General features: G+C 37.7%; 1 protein-coding gene across 1 annotated transcript in view; it reads left to right on the top strand.

The window, feature by feature from the left end:
• The window catches only part of LOC146137042 (uncharacterized), a 131,862-nt gene that overhangs the window by 78,401 nt on the left and 40,797 nt on the right, over window positions 1–12,664 (top strand). The window contains exons 14-20 of the mRNA XM_083395388.1: window positions 530–642; window positions 1,383–1,483; window positions 1,797–1,867; window positions 2,395–2,565; window positions 3,423–4,007; window positions 10,091–10,228; window positions 10,725–11,001. Coding sequence (XP_083251514.1) covers window positions 530–642; window positions 1,383–1,483; window positions 1,797–1,867; window positions 2,395–2,565; window positions 3,423–4,007; window positions 10,091–10,228; window positions 10,725–11,001 — 1,456 coding nt within the window. The remainder of the gene's footprint in view (window positions 1–529; window positions 643–1,382; window positions 1,484–1,796; window positions 1,868–2,394; window positions 2,566–3,422; window positions 4,008–10,090; window positions 10,229–10,724; window positions 11,002–12,664) is intronic.

The following is a 12,664-nucleotide window of genomic DNA, read 5'->3' as shown; positions in this document are numbered from 1 at the left end:
GAAAGTAAAATCGCGTCACATTTTCTGCAAACTAATAACTCCATAACTTTACAAGCGCCCTTAATACACGGCTTGTCAATAAATAAATAAATAAATAAATATCATATTACTCAGTTAACTTCGGTGCACGATATGTACAGTAATTTAGCTTGAAAATATGATCTGTAATGTAATCGACATTTAAGTATAAAGTTTCTGCAGCAGCAGTAAGTTTAAGCTCAGCCGCTTGTAAACTAAGTGTTAGGATTCACAGTAAGTTTGCTAAAGCGCATTTTATGTAAGTGCTTTATGACCTTTTTAATTGTGTAAGTATTCTATTACTTGCGGTCAAACGGCCAAAGGTCACTGATAACTTGGTGCCTTAACATTGCAACATTCTTACTGCGTCTCACTACAACTCCAACCATTATGCTTCCGAGTTTTATTAACCCAGTTTTTAAAAAAGTTGCTGTACGCTTTCTTGAGGTAAAACAAACCGGAGTTTCTTTTCTTAAATACCAACAAACCCATGATACTCTTGTTTTTTTAGGAACAAAGCATCTCTTCTACCCGAGGACGAATCCGGACTCCGTAAAGCGACTTCAATTGAGAAGAAACTGGACAGATCCGCTTCTTTGGAACTCCTGGTCGACGAAGGAATAGGTTTGTTTTTATAGAACTTGCATTCTCTGCGTGAACTAATTGACTCTAGTCTGATACGATCGCTAGTTAAAACAGTTTTGATGAGATTTTGTAACATTTTTCTTTTAACTATTTCGACACATGTGTTTAACTGTGTTTAAGATTTCCTAGAGCGTGCTGACAAACTACCACGTATTTACTTAAAATAGTAAGTGGCAATACATTTCATAGGGATTTTTAATATAATAAATTACAAAGGGTATTATAAAATATAAGGGATTTTTAACAAAGGATATACTTAATACACTAGATAATGAATTGAACGAGACACCTTCTGAAAACGAAACGGTCTAATCAAGTAGTTCTTAGATTTAACAGTTTTGGATCTTCGAAATTTGCTATCGGACACTTAATCTAAACCTTAAAAAAATGTCTTCAATAGGTAATTATTTGCAGAAATTGTGCGTGTTGTTTTATTGGCCTCGCTGTAAACTACGCGTACAGACTCCGGCCAGAAAATTGACATAGTCGTATTTTACATTTTGCAAATAATCTGACTAATCCTTTGTTTGTGCTGGCCACCATCAAATAGTTGATTATCCTATTTTTTTGGTTGGAAATTGTTTCGGCTTTAGCTATAAAATCTCGAAGGCTCAAAAAATACTTACTGGACCAACTGTTTTTTTTAAGGCTTTCCTAAAGCTAAAAAATCGTAATTATAAAGTCTGGAAAACAACATAAGACAAATCTTTCTTTCTTAGGAACGGAATCGCGAGATCACCTTGATGATTCCCTTGATAATCTTTCACCTCCACGAAGAGACAGATCCGTGTCAAGTCCAATCATAAAGTCACAGCACACTGTGAGTTTATTACTTACTTCTCGGCTGAGTTAGTAGCGTCAAAACAATATTAAAAAAAATCGCCCTTTTAACACACGACAAGCTATATGTAAATGTTTTAATATTATTAATCTGTAATGGATAGTGCGCATTCAAGTCTGAAAATGCTTTCGTGCCTATTTCCAAAATTCGCGGTTTCGCGGCACACTTGACAATCTCTTGAGGCACACTAGTATGCCGCGGTGCAGTTTGGGAATCACTGGTATAAATATTTTTCATAAAATTGTGTAGCAACCCTGTATAGGATTTAAACCATTTCCGTTGCGTTTTTCAGAGTCCCGACAAGAAGGATTCTCACGTCCACCCGCCACCAAGAACGAGACCAAAGAAGAGATACTCAAACAGGTAGGACATAAAAGAATCTAACTTTAGGTTTGATTAACTCTAATCATGGGTCCTCCTCTAGTCTTCTTTTAAACTGATATTTTTTTCTCAAACTTTTTACCGCAAAATCTCAGTTCGGGCCCGCTTCTTGCATGTTTTTTCTTCTAATCTAGCTTCTCTAATCTATCTTTTTGTTATTTTCATGAAAAAAAAATTTTCAAACCTTTAAAAACATCCTCTCTACTTAACCATCTTAACTAAGCATTTTTATAAACTTACTTATGTGGATCTTCTTTACCAAATCCTATACCACAAATGTTCCTCCTGTAATTCTCCCATAGTTTTTGCCAACCTAAACTAGATGTTAAAAAATATTCTATGCTCCTCATGGAAATACAACCGAAAGTATTGGCTTTTATTGCTTGCTCACCTAAAAAGATTTCCGACCCTTGCCATAAATAATGTCCATTCAGTTCCCTTTCTGCCATTGTTCCTCTAATAAACCTCCCATTGTTCTTCTAACAATCCTCCTATTGTTCCTCCTGCAGCAGCAGCGCTTCTTCCTCCACCACGGTGAGTTCTCTCTCCACTCTCTCCAACACTTCCTCCACTTCCATCGGGAAGTTTCCCACAGTGGATGAAGCCAACGAGCAAGGCTCACCTCTCCTCCACCAAAAGTCGCCAACTTCACCCACAAATTACCGCGATAAAATCGTGCTGTGAGTTGCTTGAGAAACGGTGTTGTTTTTATTTAATATGAATAAAGAGTTGTTCGAAACGTTCACAAAATGCAACCTATTTCTATATGGACTTATTCATTCCTACTAGAACCTCCAGCCATTATCTGCAGATTTACTGACAAAAACGTCCAAAAAATGCAACCTACTTCTGCATAAGTTTTGATATTTTTTCTACGTCTGACTACAACCTCAAGCCATTATGCTCCGAAATGCTAAGGTTGTTTCTCGACTTACTCCCCTCTGAGCCTGTGTGTAGTTCAGTAGGTAGAACGACGGTCCCGGTATGACCGAGGTCGTGAGTTCGAACCTCACCACAGGTTAGTTTTACGGACAGGAATCAGCACGTTTAAGTGTTTAGAAACATGCTCATTATGTATGTAATACAAAATGCAACCTACTTCTGTATGGGATTTGATTCATTCCATGTCTAACTACAACCTCCAGTAATTATGCTCCTCTGAGTCTGTGTAGCTCAGTTGGTAGAGCGACGGTCCCGATTTCACCATGGTCGTGAGTAATTACTTACACCGGTGAAACGCCAGTTGGCCAAGTATATTTTATTATTCCAAGTTTAAAGCGACATATTATTAAACCGGTAACAAACCCTATATTTAACCTTGGTTCGTCTGGAACATTTGTCGACCGTCGGTTGGGATGTTAGCTTGCTATCATGTGTATTTTCGCGTAGCTTAAAATAGTTCAAATAAAATAATTTACCCCAGAAAATGTGCGCACTGGATTCGCCGGCCTTTCTTGTAATGTGTAACACCCTAAACACTTTAAAGAAATAACCCCCATTTTAAGAAGCACTGAATCGAGCCTTTTAATCTTCCCAGGAACCTTTCCCCCCTTGCAATCCACCACGACGCAGTCGCGGAACCGGCAGCAGCGGAACCAGCGGCGCCAGTGGAACCGAAGGAGCCAGTGGAACCGGCCAAGGCCGCCCCGATGCGCAAGATGCCGTTCAACACCAACACCTACAGAGTCAAGAAGGAAAAGAAAAAACTCAAGCGCTCGTCACGAGAGGGCGACGGTGAGTCGGGCGACGAGCAGCGGCGAAGTCACGTGACCAAGATCGAGCTGCGCATCAACAACGACGACCCGAAGCCCACTGTTACGTCACAGGCGCCTCCCCCGGCCGAACCCCCCAAGCCTGTGAACGACGAGCGAGTGAACGCGATTATCGAGAAGGTGAAGCGATCGACTTCGTTTAAGAAAACGCAGGCGGCCAAGATGGCGTCTGGAAAGGGAATTCCCCCGCCCCCACCGCCCCCTGAGCCCCAGGGTGACGCCAAGGGTGAGCTTGTGAGGAAGTTTGTCGCCCAGAACAAGCAGCTTGGGGCCAGGGGAAGCACCGACGACCTGCCCCCTCCCCCACCCCCTCCACCACAGATACCTGAGAAAACCGACACAGCGCCAAGGTGAGCATTGTGACGTCAATAAACTGTCAAATTATGACGTGTCGTAATATGGCATCATTTAAATGTTACATTGTGACGATATAAACTTAATCATTTAATTAATTATTGAAAAACACATTGGCACTCCGTAAGTAGATTTTAAAGAATCGATCATATTCATGACGTCACTGTTGGCCTTGTGGTGACGTTTTGTATTTCTTAAATTATGACGTCACTACAAATGTTGTATCACGACATCACAAAAACACGTTTTAGGTTCCCTTTTGTTTGGTCTTCAAAATGATGTTATGCGTCGATATTAACTCAAGTAAAACATCGCTGTAGGTATAGTTATGTGACATCACAAACTACAGCGACCTCACCGTACACTTCACGCCATGACGTCATTGAATAAAAATATTAGCGATCGACTGAAATGAACTTCATAATGTGAAGGGAGCTTCGAAATAAAGCCATTTAAAAAGTAAATGTCCATATTTAAAGTTGATAATTTAACTGGCATTAAACTAACAGTTAATGCCTCTTCGATATACATCTTGTTATAGGCGATTAAGACTGGGTTGCACAATCGTTATCATTCTACAGTGGCTTAATGTTTTTCGGTAGAAAAACAAAGTAGGAAAGGTTAAACTTCTAGTTTAGGAAGTATTAAGAATATCAAAAGCCTATATAGAAGTAGGTAGCAATTTGAACGATTTAAATATATCTTAGTTCATTTTCAACCTAGTTTGAACTTTTTAAATACAAAACAAAACTTTTGAAGGCTGAAAAAGCCTTCAAATGTTTAAAGCATCCATTAACATTCAAGTTATGCGACCACCTCACGTTATATCACTTTCTCCACACGTCGCCACATTATTATCGCATTTGCGAGACAACGCCTAAACAATGTCGTACTTGAGCGGATAGTATGTCACCAGAACAGCTGCTTCTTACCATAATCGCTGGATTTTTTGCGTCAATTATCGCTTCTTCTTACCAAAAGGTCTCGGTACGTTGTCTAGTTGTTAACAGTACTGTGATTAGTGATTATTAACGACGAATTGAATATCCCCCGGCTACACAATCGCCAATTTACGTGCTGTTACAGCGCGTTTTGCGACTTTGCTTTTAGACAGCGCGTGTTCTTGGTGTCTGTACCGTGCAACAACTGGCACTAAATGTTTGAAAACTTAATGTTTGTTATGAAAAATTGTTACCCCTTTGTACAAAACGCCGCTGTACTTATTTTCAAGTTGTACACGTAATACCCGCGTCTTTCGTTTTAATAATTTCAAACTGCTAATTGTTAAACGTAAGAAAAAGGTCAATTTCATAATTAATCTGTCCAAAAATAATTAAAAATTAGTGTTAGTTTGGGCTTGTGTTGGTTATGGTATGCGATGAAAAAGGGTTGCAACTAACTCTTTCTTTGAAATTAAACAGTAGTTTCTTCCCGGACGTGATTTAAATAATTCTATCATTAAATCGATACTTTGGGTCGCATCCGCTAAATCTCGTGTATATTACAATTTATATTCGCGCTCGTTGACATTTCAAGCGTTGTTCGTGTAAAAAAAAACTGGACCTTACTGGCATTTCCATGTTTGGCGATATCCACCGACAATTTTGGCCCCATTTTTACAAACTGTCCACTTCGCTTTTCTGGCGCGCCAAAAACCGACCATTACCCGCCAAAAGGTTGCCAAAGCGTGATGCTGTGCAGTCATGCGCAGAGTTCGAAATGATTGAGGTTAACAATACTTGTAGCCATTTTATACATTTAAAACTTCAGTTTGACATTGCGAATAAAAAAGCGTTAAAATATAGGGAAATCGCAGACTGCATAAAGATGATATTTCTGTCAAAGTATTGCAATACGGGAATAAACGTTCTGAAAAATTGCAAAAAAATCCTATGTCCCGATTCACTACTCGTGGTAAACTTTTGGTGCATTTATTAAAACTCTAATTAATTCTTATGAAAATATGTAACTATAAACTGTGTATAAACCGCATAAGAATCTAAAAAGCCATCGAAAGCTTAAAATCAAAACCTTCTTTGAACGACTTATTTTAACCACACCGTTTTTAATTTATTTTAAATAATTGTCACAAAAGCTCTAATATTACAACTTGTAGCCTTTTTTTAACATTTCATTTTTTTCAGTTTGATATAAACAGAAAAATAAGCGGCTGAATCAAAACCAACCCTTTCAAGCTTATTACAATAAACCCAGCCATATTACCACCAAACCCCAACAAATCATTTTCACCCCTGCCCTCACGTAAACCACATACACAGTCCGGCCATAGTACATATCGGCATTGTGATGACATAATCGACGCTTCTTCCTCTTTGTTACGTCACAGAGGCAGCACGCGCGTGCTGATTAATCGTGTCCCTGCTTTGTATAAGCCCGAATGACAAGATAGGTCCTGGGTAAAGTCGCCGGTTGAAAATTGTTTCCTAGATTGATGTAATTTTAATTCTAGATTGATGCAAGCCTTTTAAATGGCTTTTAAACTACAGTTAATTAAGGCCGTTGAAGTCTATATACGCGCCATTATGCTTTAAGGAAGCGTTGGTTAAATGCAGCATTGTTTAGCTTAAGGGTTTCGAGATTTTTTAGATTGCTATTGTAATCTAAACAAATTTCGGTGCTTGATGGCTGGATGTCGTAGTTAGACTTAGTATGAATTAAAGCCCATGCATTTTGAGCGTTTTAAATAAATCTAAGGATAATGATTGAGGTTGTAGTTAGACGTAGAATAAATATTAAAGCCCATACAGAAGTGTGTAGCATTTTGAGAAATATTTAGACAAATAAAATGTTGAAAACAAATTGGGATTTATTTGAAACGTCCAAAAATGCTTGGACATATTCAATATAAATTAGTTTCATTTTGAAAATGTCCCAAACGTGTCTAATTTGCGTCAACGCGTTTGCTTATACAACACCAATTGATTTCACTTTATATTGCAAGGGATAGTCTTATTGCTTGTACTTTACGCCAAGCAAAGCAAATATGCTTACAGGCTAAACATCGCTGATATGCCAGGTTATTCAAGCGGTAAACTAGATTGAAAGTCGTGCTCCAATCTGATCTAGTTTACGTTTTTTTGCATCTGACAGACGTAGGAAGTGCGTTAAGGTATTGTTTGTTGCTTCCCAAATCGCAAAAAACACCCAAAGACTTGCCTTTTTAAGGGAAAGCAGCAAAATCAGGGCGACCATGGACCTTATGACGCAAATACTGAGGTAATGACTCGCGAATTGCACAAAGGGAATGCTTTTAGCGGAAAAAGAACTTTCGAAAAAAAGTGTCCATCAAGTTGACGCTGGCCTTGTTAAATGGACGAGAGCGGAAACGTTGGGAAAAAGAGTTTGGCCACTTTGGCTTGATGCGTAAACAGTTTTTCCTTTTTTTTCGGAAACGTAAATGTTTTGGTTTTTGTTGGTCGCGTGTCAGAATTTCGTTGTTCGTTACTCAACGGAAAGTTATTTGCCTTTTCCGCTTTGGTTAAAAAAACTACTAGTTTTGGGTTAAAACGCATTTTACCTTCTAAATAATGTATTTTAATAACGCATTTTTAGTAGAAGTTTTTAATAAGACTTATTACAGTAATTTAAGGAGTAGAGAAATAGTTTCAAATATCACTAAAAGTACGTTCTGTTTGTAAAGGTGCGCTTAATTTTCAAATATTTAACCATTTCTACTTAAACTTGTTTAATTCGCATCATGACTTGTGGCCAAACTAGGCTAAACACCATTCAAAGTAAGGTACATTCAACCTGTAAGTGTGACAACCCGCTAACACTACCTGGTTACATTGGTCATCAAAGTTGCGTTAGTAGCGAACACAGTTTAACGGTGAATAACTCAACCACGTACACAAAGTGGGGCTTGCATGTTGCAAGGCACCAAGTTAAGCTATCACAGTTGGTTCGCTTCACCTCGCCACACTATACGAATGCCATGGACAGTTTATTCATAATTTCAACACTCTTTTGTGACTGTTTTCTTTTGTATCTCGTTTTTGGGTTGCTGCCCCGCCATGAAAGAAAGGGTAAAGTGTATTGTACGGTTGTTCAAAAAAAACAACACTTTTTTGTCGAATTTTAGTGGGGATCGCCTGGAATTGTTAGGTTGCGTCTAAAAACCACAAAAACCAAATCTTAGCACGTCTGGTTTAGTGTTGGCCGTTAAAAGTTCAGATTTTAGGTTCATGAATCAAATGGGTAGTGTACAGCCCCGCCACATTCTACGAATGCCGCAAGTGCTTTCAACATTCTTTTTTTGTAAGAATAACTGTCAATGTTGGCATTTAAACATTACAAAACTTCTAACTAATTACTTGCGAAACAGTGTAAAGATAATAAAACATTCGCAAATATATTGCGTATAGAATGTCACACACTGTTAATTGCGCCTAAATGTGTTCTGCGAATCCCTTTCATGTTCTAACACTTTAGCAGAACCAGCTTAACAACGGCATGTTTGTGCAAGGCGATGTCAGGCGGTTAATTTGGCGTAATTAGGCCTTGACATGTTTCCCTTGCAAAGCGGATGCATTGCAATGAGCTGTCATCTCATTTAGTGGCCACTTTTTATAGTCAATTGAAACACAATCGGCTACTTTTGGTTTAAAATCGCTACTCTTTTAAATGTTTAGCTATTCTGTTGTTCCGAAATCTACTATTTTTGCCACTAATGTGTAAAAAATATATACTTTTTTGGAAAAATGACTTTTGTTAGAAATGGCCTTTGTAATAACACTTCTAGGCTTTCAAAACATATGACCATTTTAAAAAAGTCGGTTATTTTTGTCTTGCAATTCAACTCTTTTTAAGCTTTAGCCAGGCTGCTGTCCCAAAGGCTAGCGTTTTTTGCCACTGAGTTGTAAAAAAGATTTTAAAAAATGTTAAAATTGGCCTTTATAATGATATATGTATAGGCCTTAAAACAAAAGTAGGTGCATTTTGTTGCTGAGGTAAAGGAGACGAAAATAAATGAGAAAAAGGCCAATTGTTGAAGTTTGGTATTATCAGGCTTTTATCATTAAAGCAAGTCGTTTATGCCGCTGATATGTTGAAATTATACGAAATACTGTACAAAGAGAACCATGTTGTGTTAAACCGGCCGATGAAGGTTTCTTTCGAGTCATATCACGCGCGCTTATTAATTGCCATCATCATATAAACAGTAAACACAGACTTGTCAGACCGTCTGGGTTGCAACAACCTGTAGCTACCAGGGCGCGTTAAAAGAGGGGGTAATTATGAAAAACGTTTCCTCCTATTTAAATCACAAACCTGAAAAAGATAAAAACACCCCTTGTAGTTAACCACTATAGCAATTATTAACTTCACGCTTTTTACCTTTTTTTCAAATATGTATGTCAAAAAAGACAGAACTAAATAGTGTCCTCCTCACACAAATTTTTTTTTATGTCATTGCCTATTTGCTACAATGCCTGTTTTTGTTAAGGCATATTTCTAGGCCGTATTTTCAGCTGTTTTAATCGAACTTGCTTTACGTACGTGTTGTTACATTTATAACGTTTATAGCGCTCAAATCTAAATAGCTTACTTGTAAACATTTTTACCTAAAATAGTTTTGAGAATGAAACATAAAATATGAATATTTTCTTGGATACAAAAAAGACTTTTTACTGGCCACGAAAACTTTGCTACAGCACCTTCTTTTCGCTAAGATCACAAATAAGCAAACTTTACAAAAAAAATTCCAGGTAGAATGTTCCGCCATCTTAATGCCCATTTTGAAGCATTTAAACCAGTTGTTCACAACAATTGATGGATCATTCCCCCTTCCATGGGTGGACAACACTTGCCAGGATAACAAATATACTTCACATAACGTCACAACTTCTCACAAGAGAGGTTTCAGAGTCATAAAATCGACATATTTGCGTTTAGCATATTTGCGTTTTTATATTATTTAATTGTGGCACCTAAAGACTGCCAGTGTCCCTTAAAAAGTGATGGGTCAAAGGCCAGTTAAGAAAAGCTAACTTTAACTGACCCAAAGTAACCTGTATATGGGCGATGACCGAACTTAACCCCATGTTCGTTTCGACAGCGCTCTTTCGCCGACGTCACAGGCTGGTTTCTTCACGGCTGAGTGCGTTCCATTGGATCCTAGCAACCGACTGAAGCAGGGAGGGGATGACGTGGACAGGGAAGCTTCCAGAACACCAACGACGCATGACACTTACAGGTAAGTTCTGTGAAATATGCCCTTGTTTCCAAACTTGGCTGACATAAGTGCCCCTTTGAAATAATTCGAGCTCCCAACATTTTTTTACAATTTTTTTCACCCATTAATTTTTTTTTATCGATAATTGTTTTTATATCGTGTTTTACCTCGCGCTTTTTCTTACATTTTTTCTTTTTTTTTCACATATTGTACTACGAGTGTTCGGTGTCATTCGCCCTTGCGTGGTGGTGTTCTGCTAACGTAGCTATTTTCTGATAAATTTTATTTCAACTTTTTTTCTAAAAAAAAAATTAAAAACAGCGAAAATCTACTCCCAGGAAATTCAACTTTCTTAAACTAATCGATTTTTAAATTCGTACTTGAAATAGATTCATTCGCTCGACTCAATAAAAATCATATTTTTTTACATTTTTGCCAAGGAAGAAACAATGATTCGAAATGACCAAAATATTCTCTAAAAAAATACGTCATATTAAACAAACACAATGTTCTATAGGGAGGTCACCTACCTTCTCGATGATTCGGACAACGAAAAACCAACAACCAACAACAACAACAAACAAATAACAGCAACAACAGAAAACAACAACAAAAGTCGACCCGCGTCTTACGAGAACGTTCACATTAATGGGGTTCACCCCTACGAGAACGTTTTCACCCCTATTCACGCCCCCAAGGAACCCGAAAAGCCCCCGTCGCCGGTCGACGAAGTTCCGAAGGTCGTGAGTTCGAACCCCGAGCCCCGAGACGAAGCGGAAACGGAAAAAGCGAAGGTGAGAAAATAAAACCTATTTTTTTTTATTTTTATATCATTAAGACTTTGATTCCTCAAACTCTAAAAAGCGGAAATTGAAAACGACTGAAACATATATTTATCATTTCTGAATAACTTAGAACTATTTTAGATTTGCCTGATTTTTCCAGGACTTCTCGGCATTTTTCACAAATAACTAAATAAATAATGATCCAAAGTTAAAAGAGCATTAAGCAAATATTCATGAACACATGAGAATTTTTTGTTAATATTTGTTGAAAATTGACCAAAAAGCAATTGTTAAATTTTAATTTGTTTAAACAATTCATGTGGAGATATTGCAGAATCTTCTTCCATCAGCTTAACGACATTAAAATGCCGACTTGCGCATTACATTTCAATCCAACCTTTATTTAATTGCGTCGCAAAATGTCAAACATGCTTCATTTACACGTTTTAAACTGCCACACAATGGAATACGCCGTAAGAACACGAAATCAATAATACCAGGTTTCTGCAAATCAATCACGGTAATCTAATGTTCTATTTTAACAACTCCTTTTGTATGCAATCTGATTCCATATTGACCAAAGAAATATTTGTCTGTAACTGTAGTCTAATTCCACTTATATATCTCCAATATTTTCCTTGATTGAATTATTTTTTTTCTGTAGCACTGAATGGACGATTCAAGTTCCATAAATTATCTAAATCACCTTAACTTTTACTACTCATGTATAACGCACGTTGCACGTGTTTAATTACGATCAACTTGAGCTCTTCACACAGCATTCGGTTTTGTAACGCAGTGTTTTTCAACCTATGGGTTGCGACCTAAAATTACGTCGCCGACCCTAGTTGTTCACTTGGTTAAAATTAACGGGGTTACTTTTAAGCAAGATGTCTTCATAGTTTTAGAAACCAATTTAGTTAAGGTATTTGTTTCATGTTATCCCTCTTAAAACGTTCAGTCATGAGAATTGGGCCAAAGTTTCGATGTCATATCTACGCATAGCATTCGGGTCCCGCACAAAAAAGGTTAAGAAGCACAGCCGCAAAGGGACATGACCTTAAATGTAGGACTGTAGGCGTTTGCAAGCGGTCCCAATGACCGTACACCCGCCATTCATTCAGACCCGAGCGTTCTAAATGTGCCTATACCCAGCGTTTACCATGAAATCTACCATTCTATGGGTTGACTATAAATAGCACAACAATGCCTATCTTAAAGGAAATGATTGCCATCGCATGTTAAGCTAAGGAACCTTTTGAATAGAAATAGAGATAGCGACAGCAATTCAACGTTTCTGAGTGTCAAATTTCATGTTCGGAGTCACGTAGTTATTTCAACTGCATAATTTAAAGCACCTGGCAACATCTAATGTAGCGTGTTAATACCGATGCCATCTTTTGTACGATTTCCGTGCGTGATTTTCAGACGCCGATAAGATTCCAAGTTCGATTAGGTTTGTGACGTAGCAATCGTGTGTTTTGTTACGTAGGTCTTTTCGATCGGAACAATACCAAAAACAAACGTCATTTCGCGATGGAAGATAAAAATTGCAGACCAAGTGTCTTTATTTCAACACATAAATCAAAAGAAAAAAAAACTCTTTTAAAAATATCAAGTTTAAACCGTTCGGTAAATTTATTTCGAGCTACATTTTATATCAATCTTGTCT

This window comes from Ascidiella aspersa, chromosome 8, assembly GCF_963924565.1.
Source record: "Ascidiella aspersa chromosome 8, kaAscAspe10.2, whole genome shotgun sequence".
Lineage (NCBI taxonomy): Eukaryota > Metazoa > Chordata > Ascidiacea > Phlebobranchia > Ascidiidae > Ascidiella > Ascidiella aspersa.
Note: the sequence above shows the minus strand (reverse complement) of the source record. Positions and strands in the feature narration are given on the sequence as shown.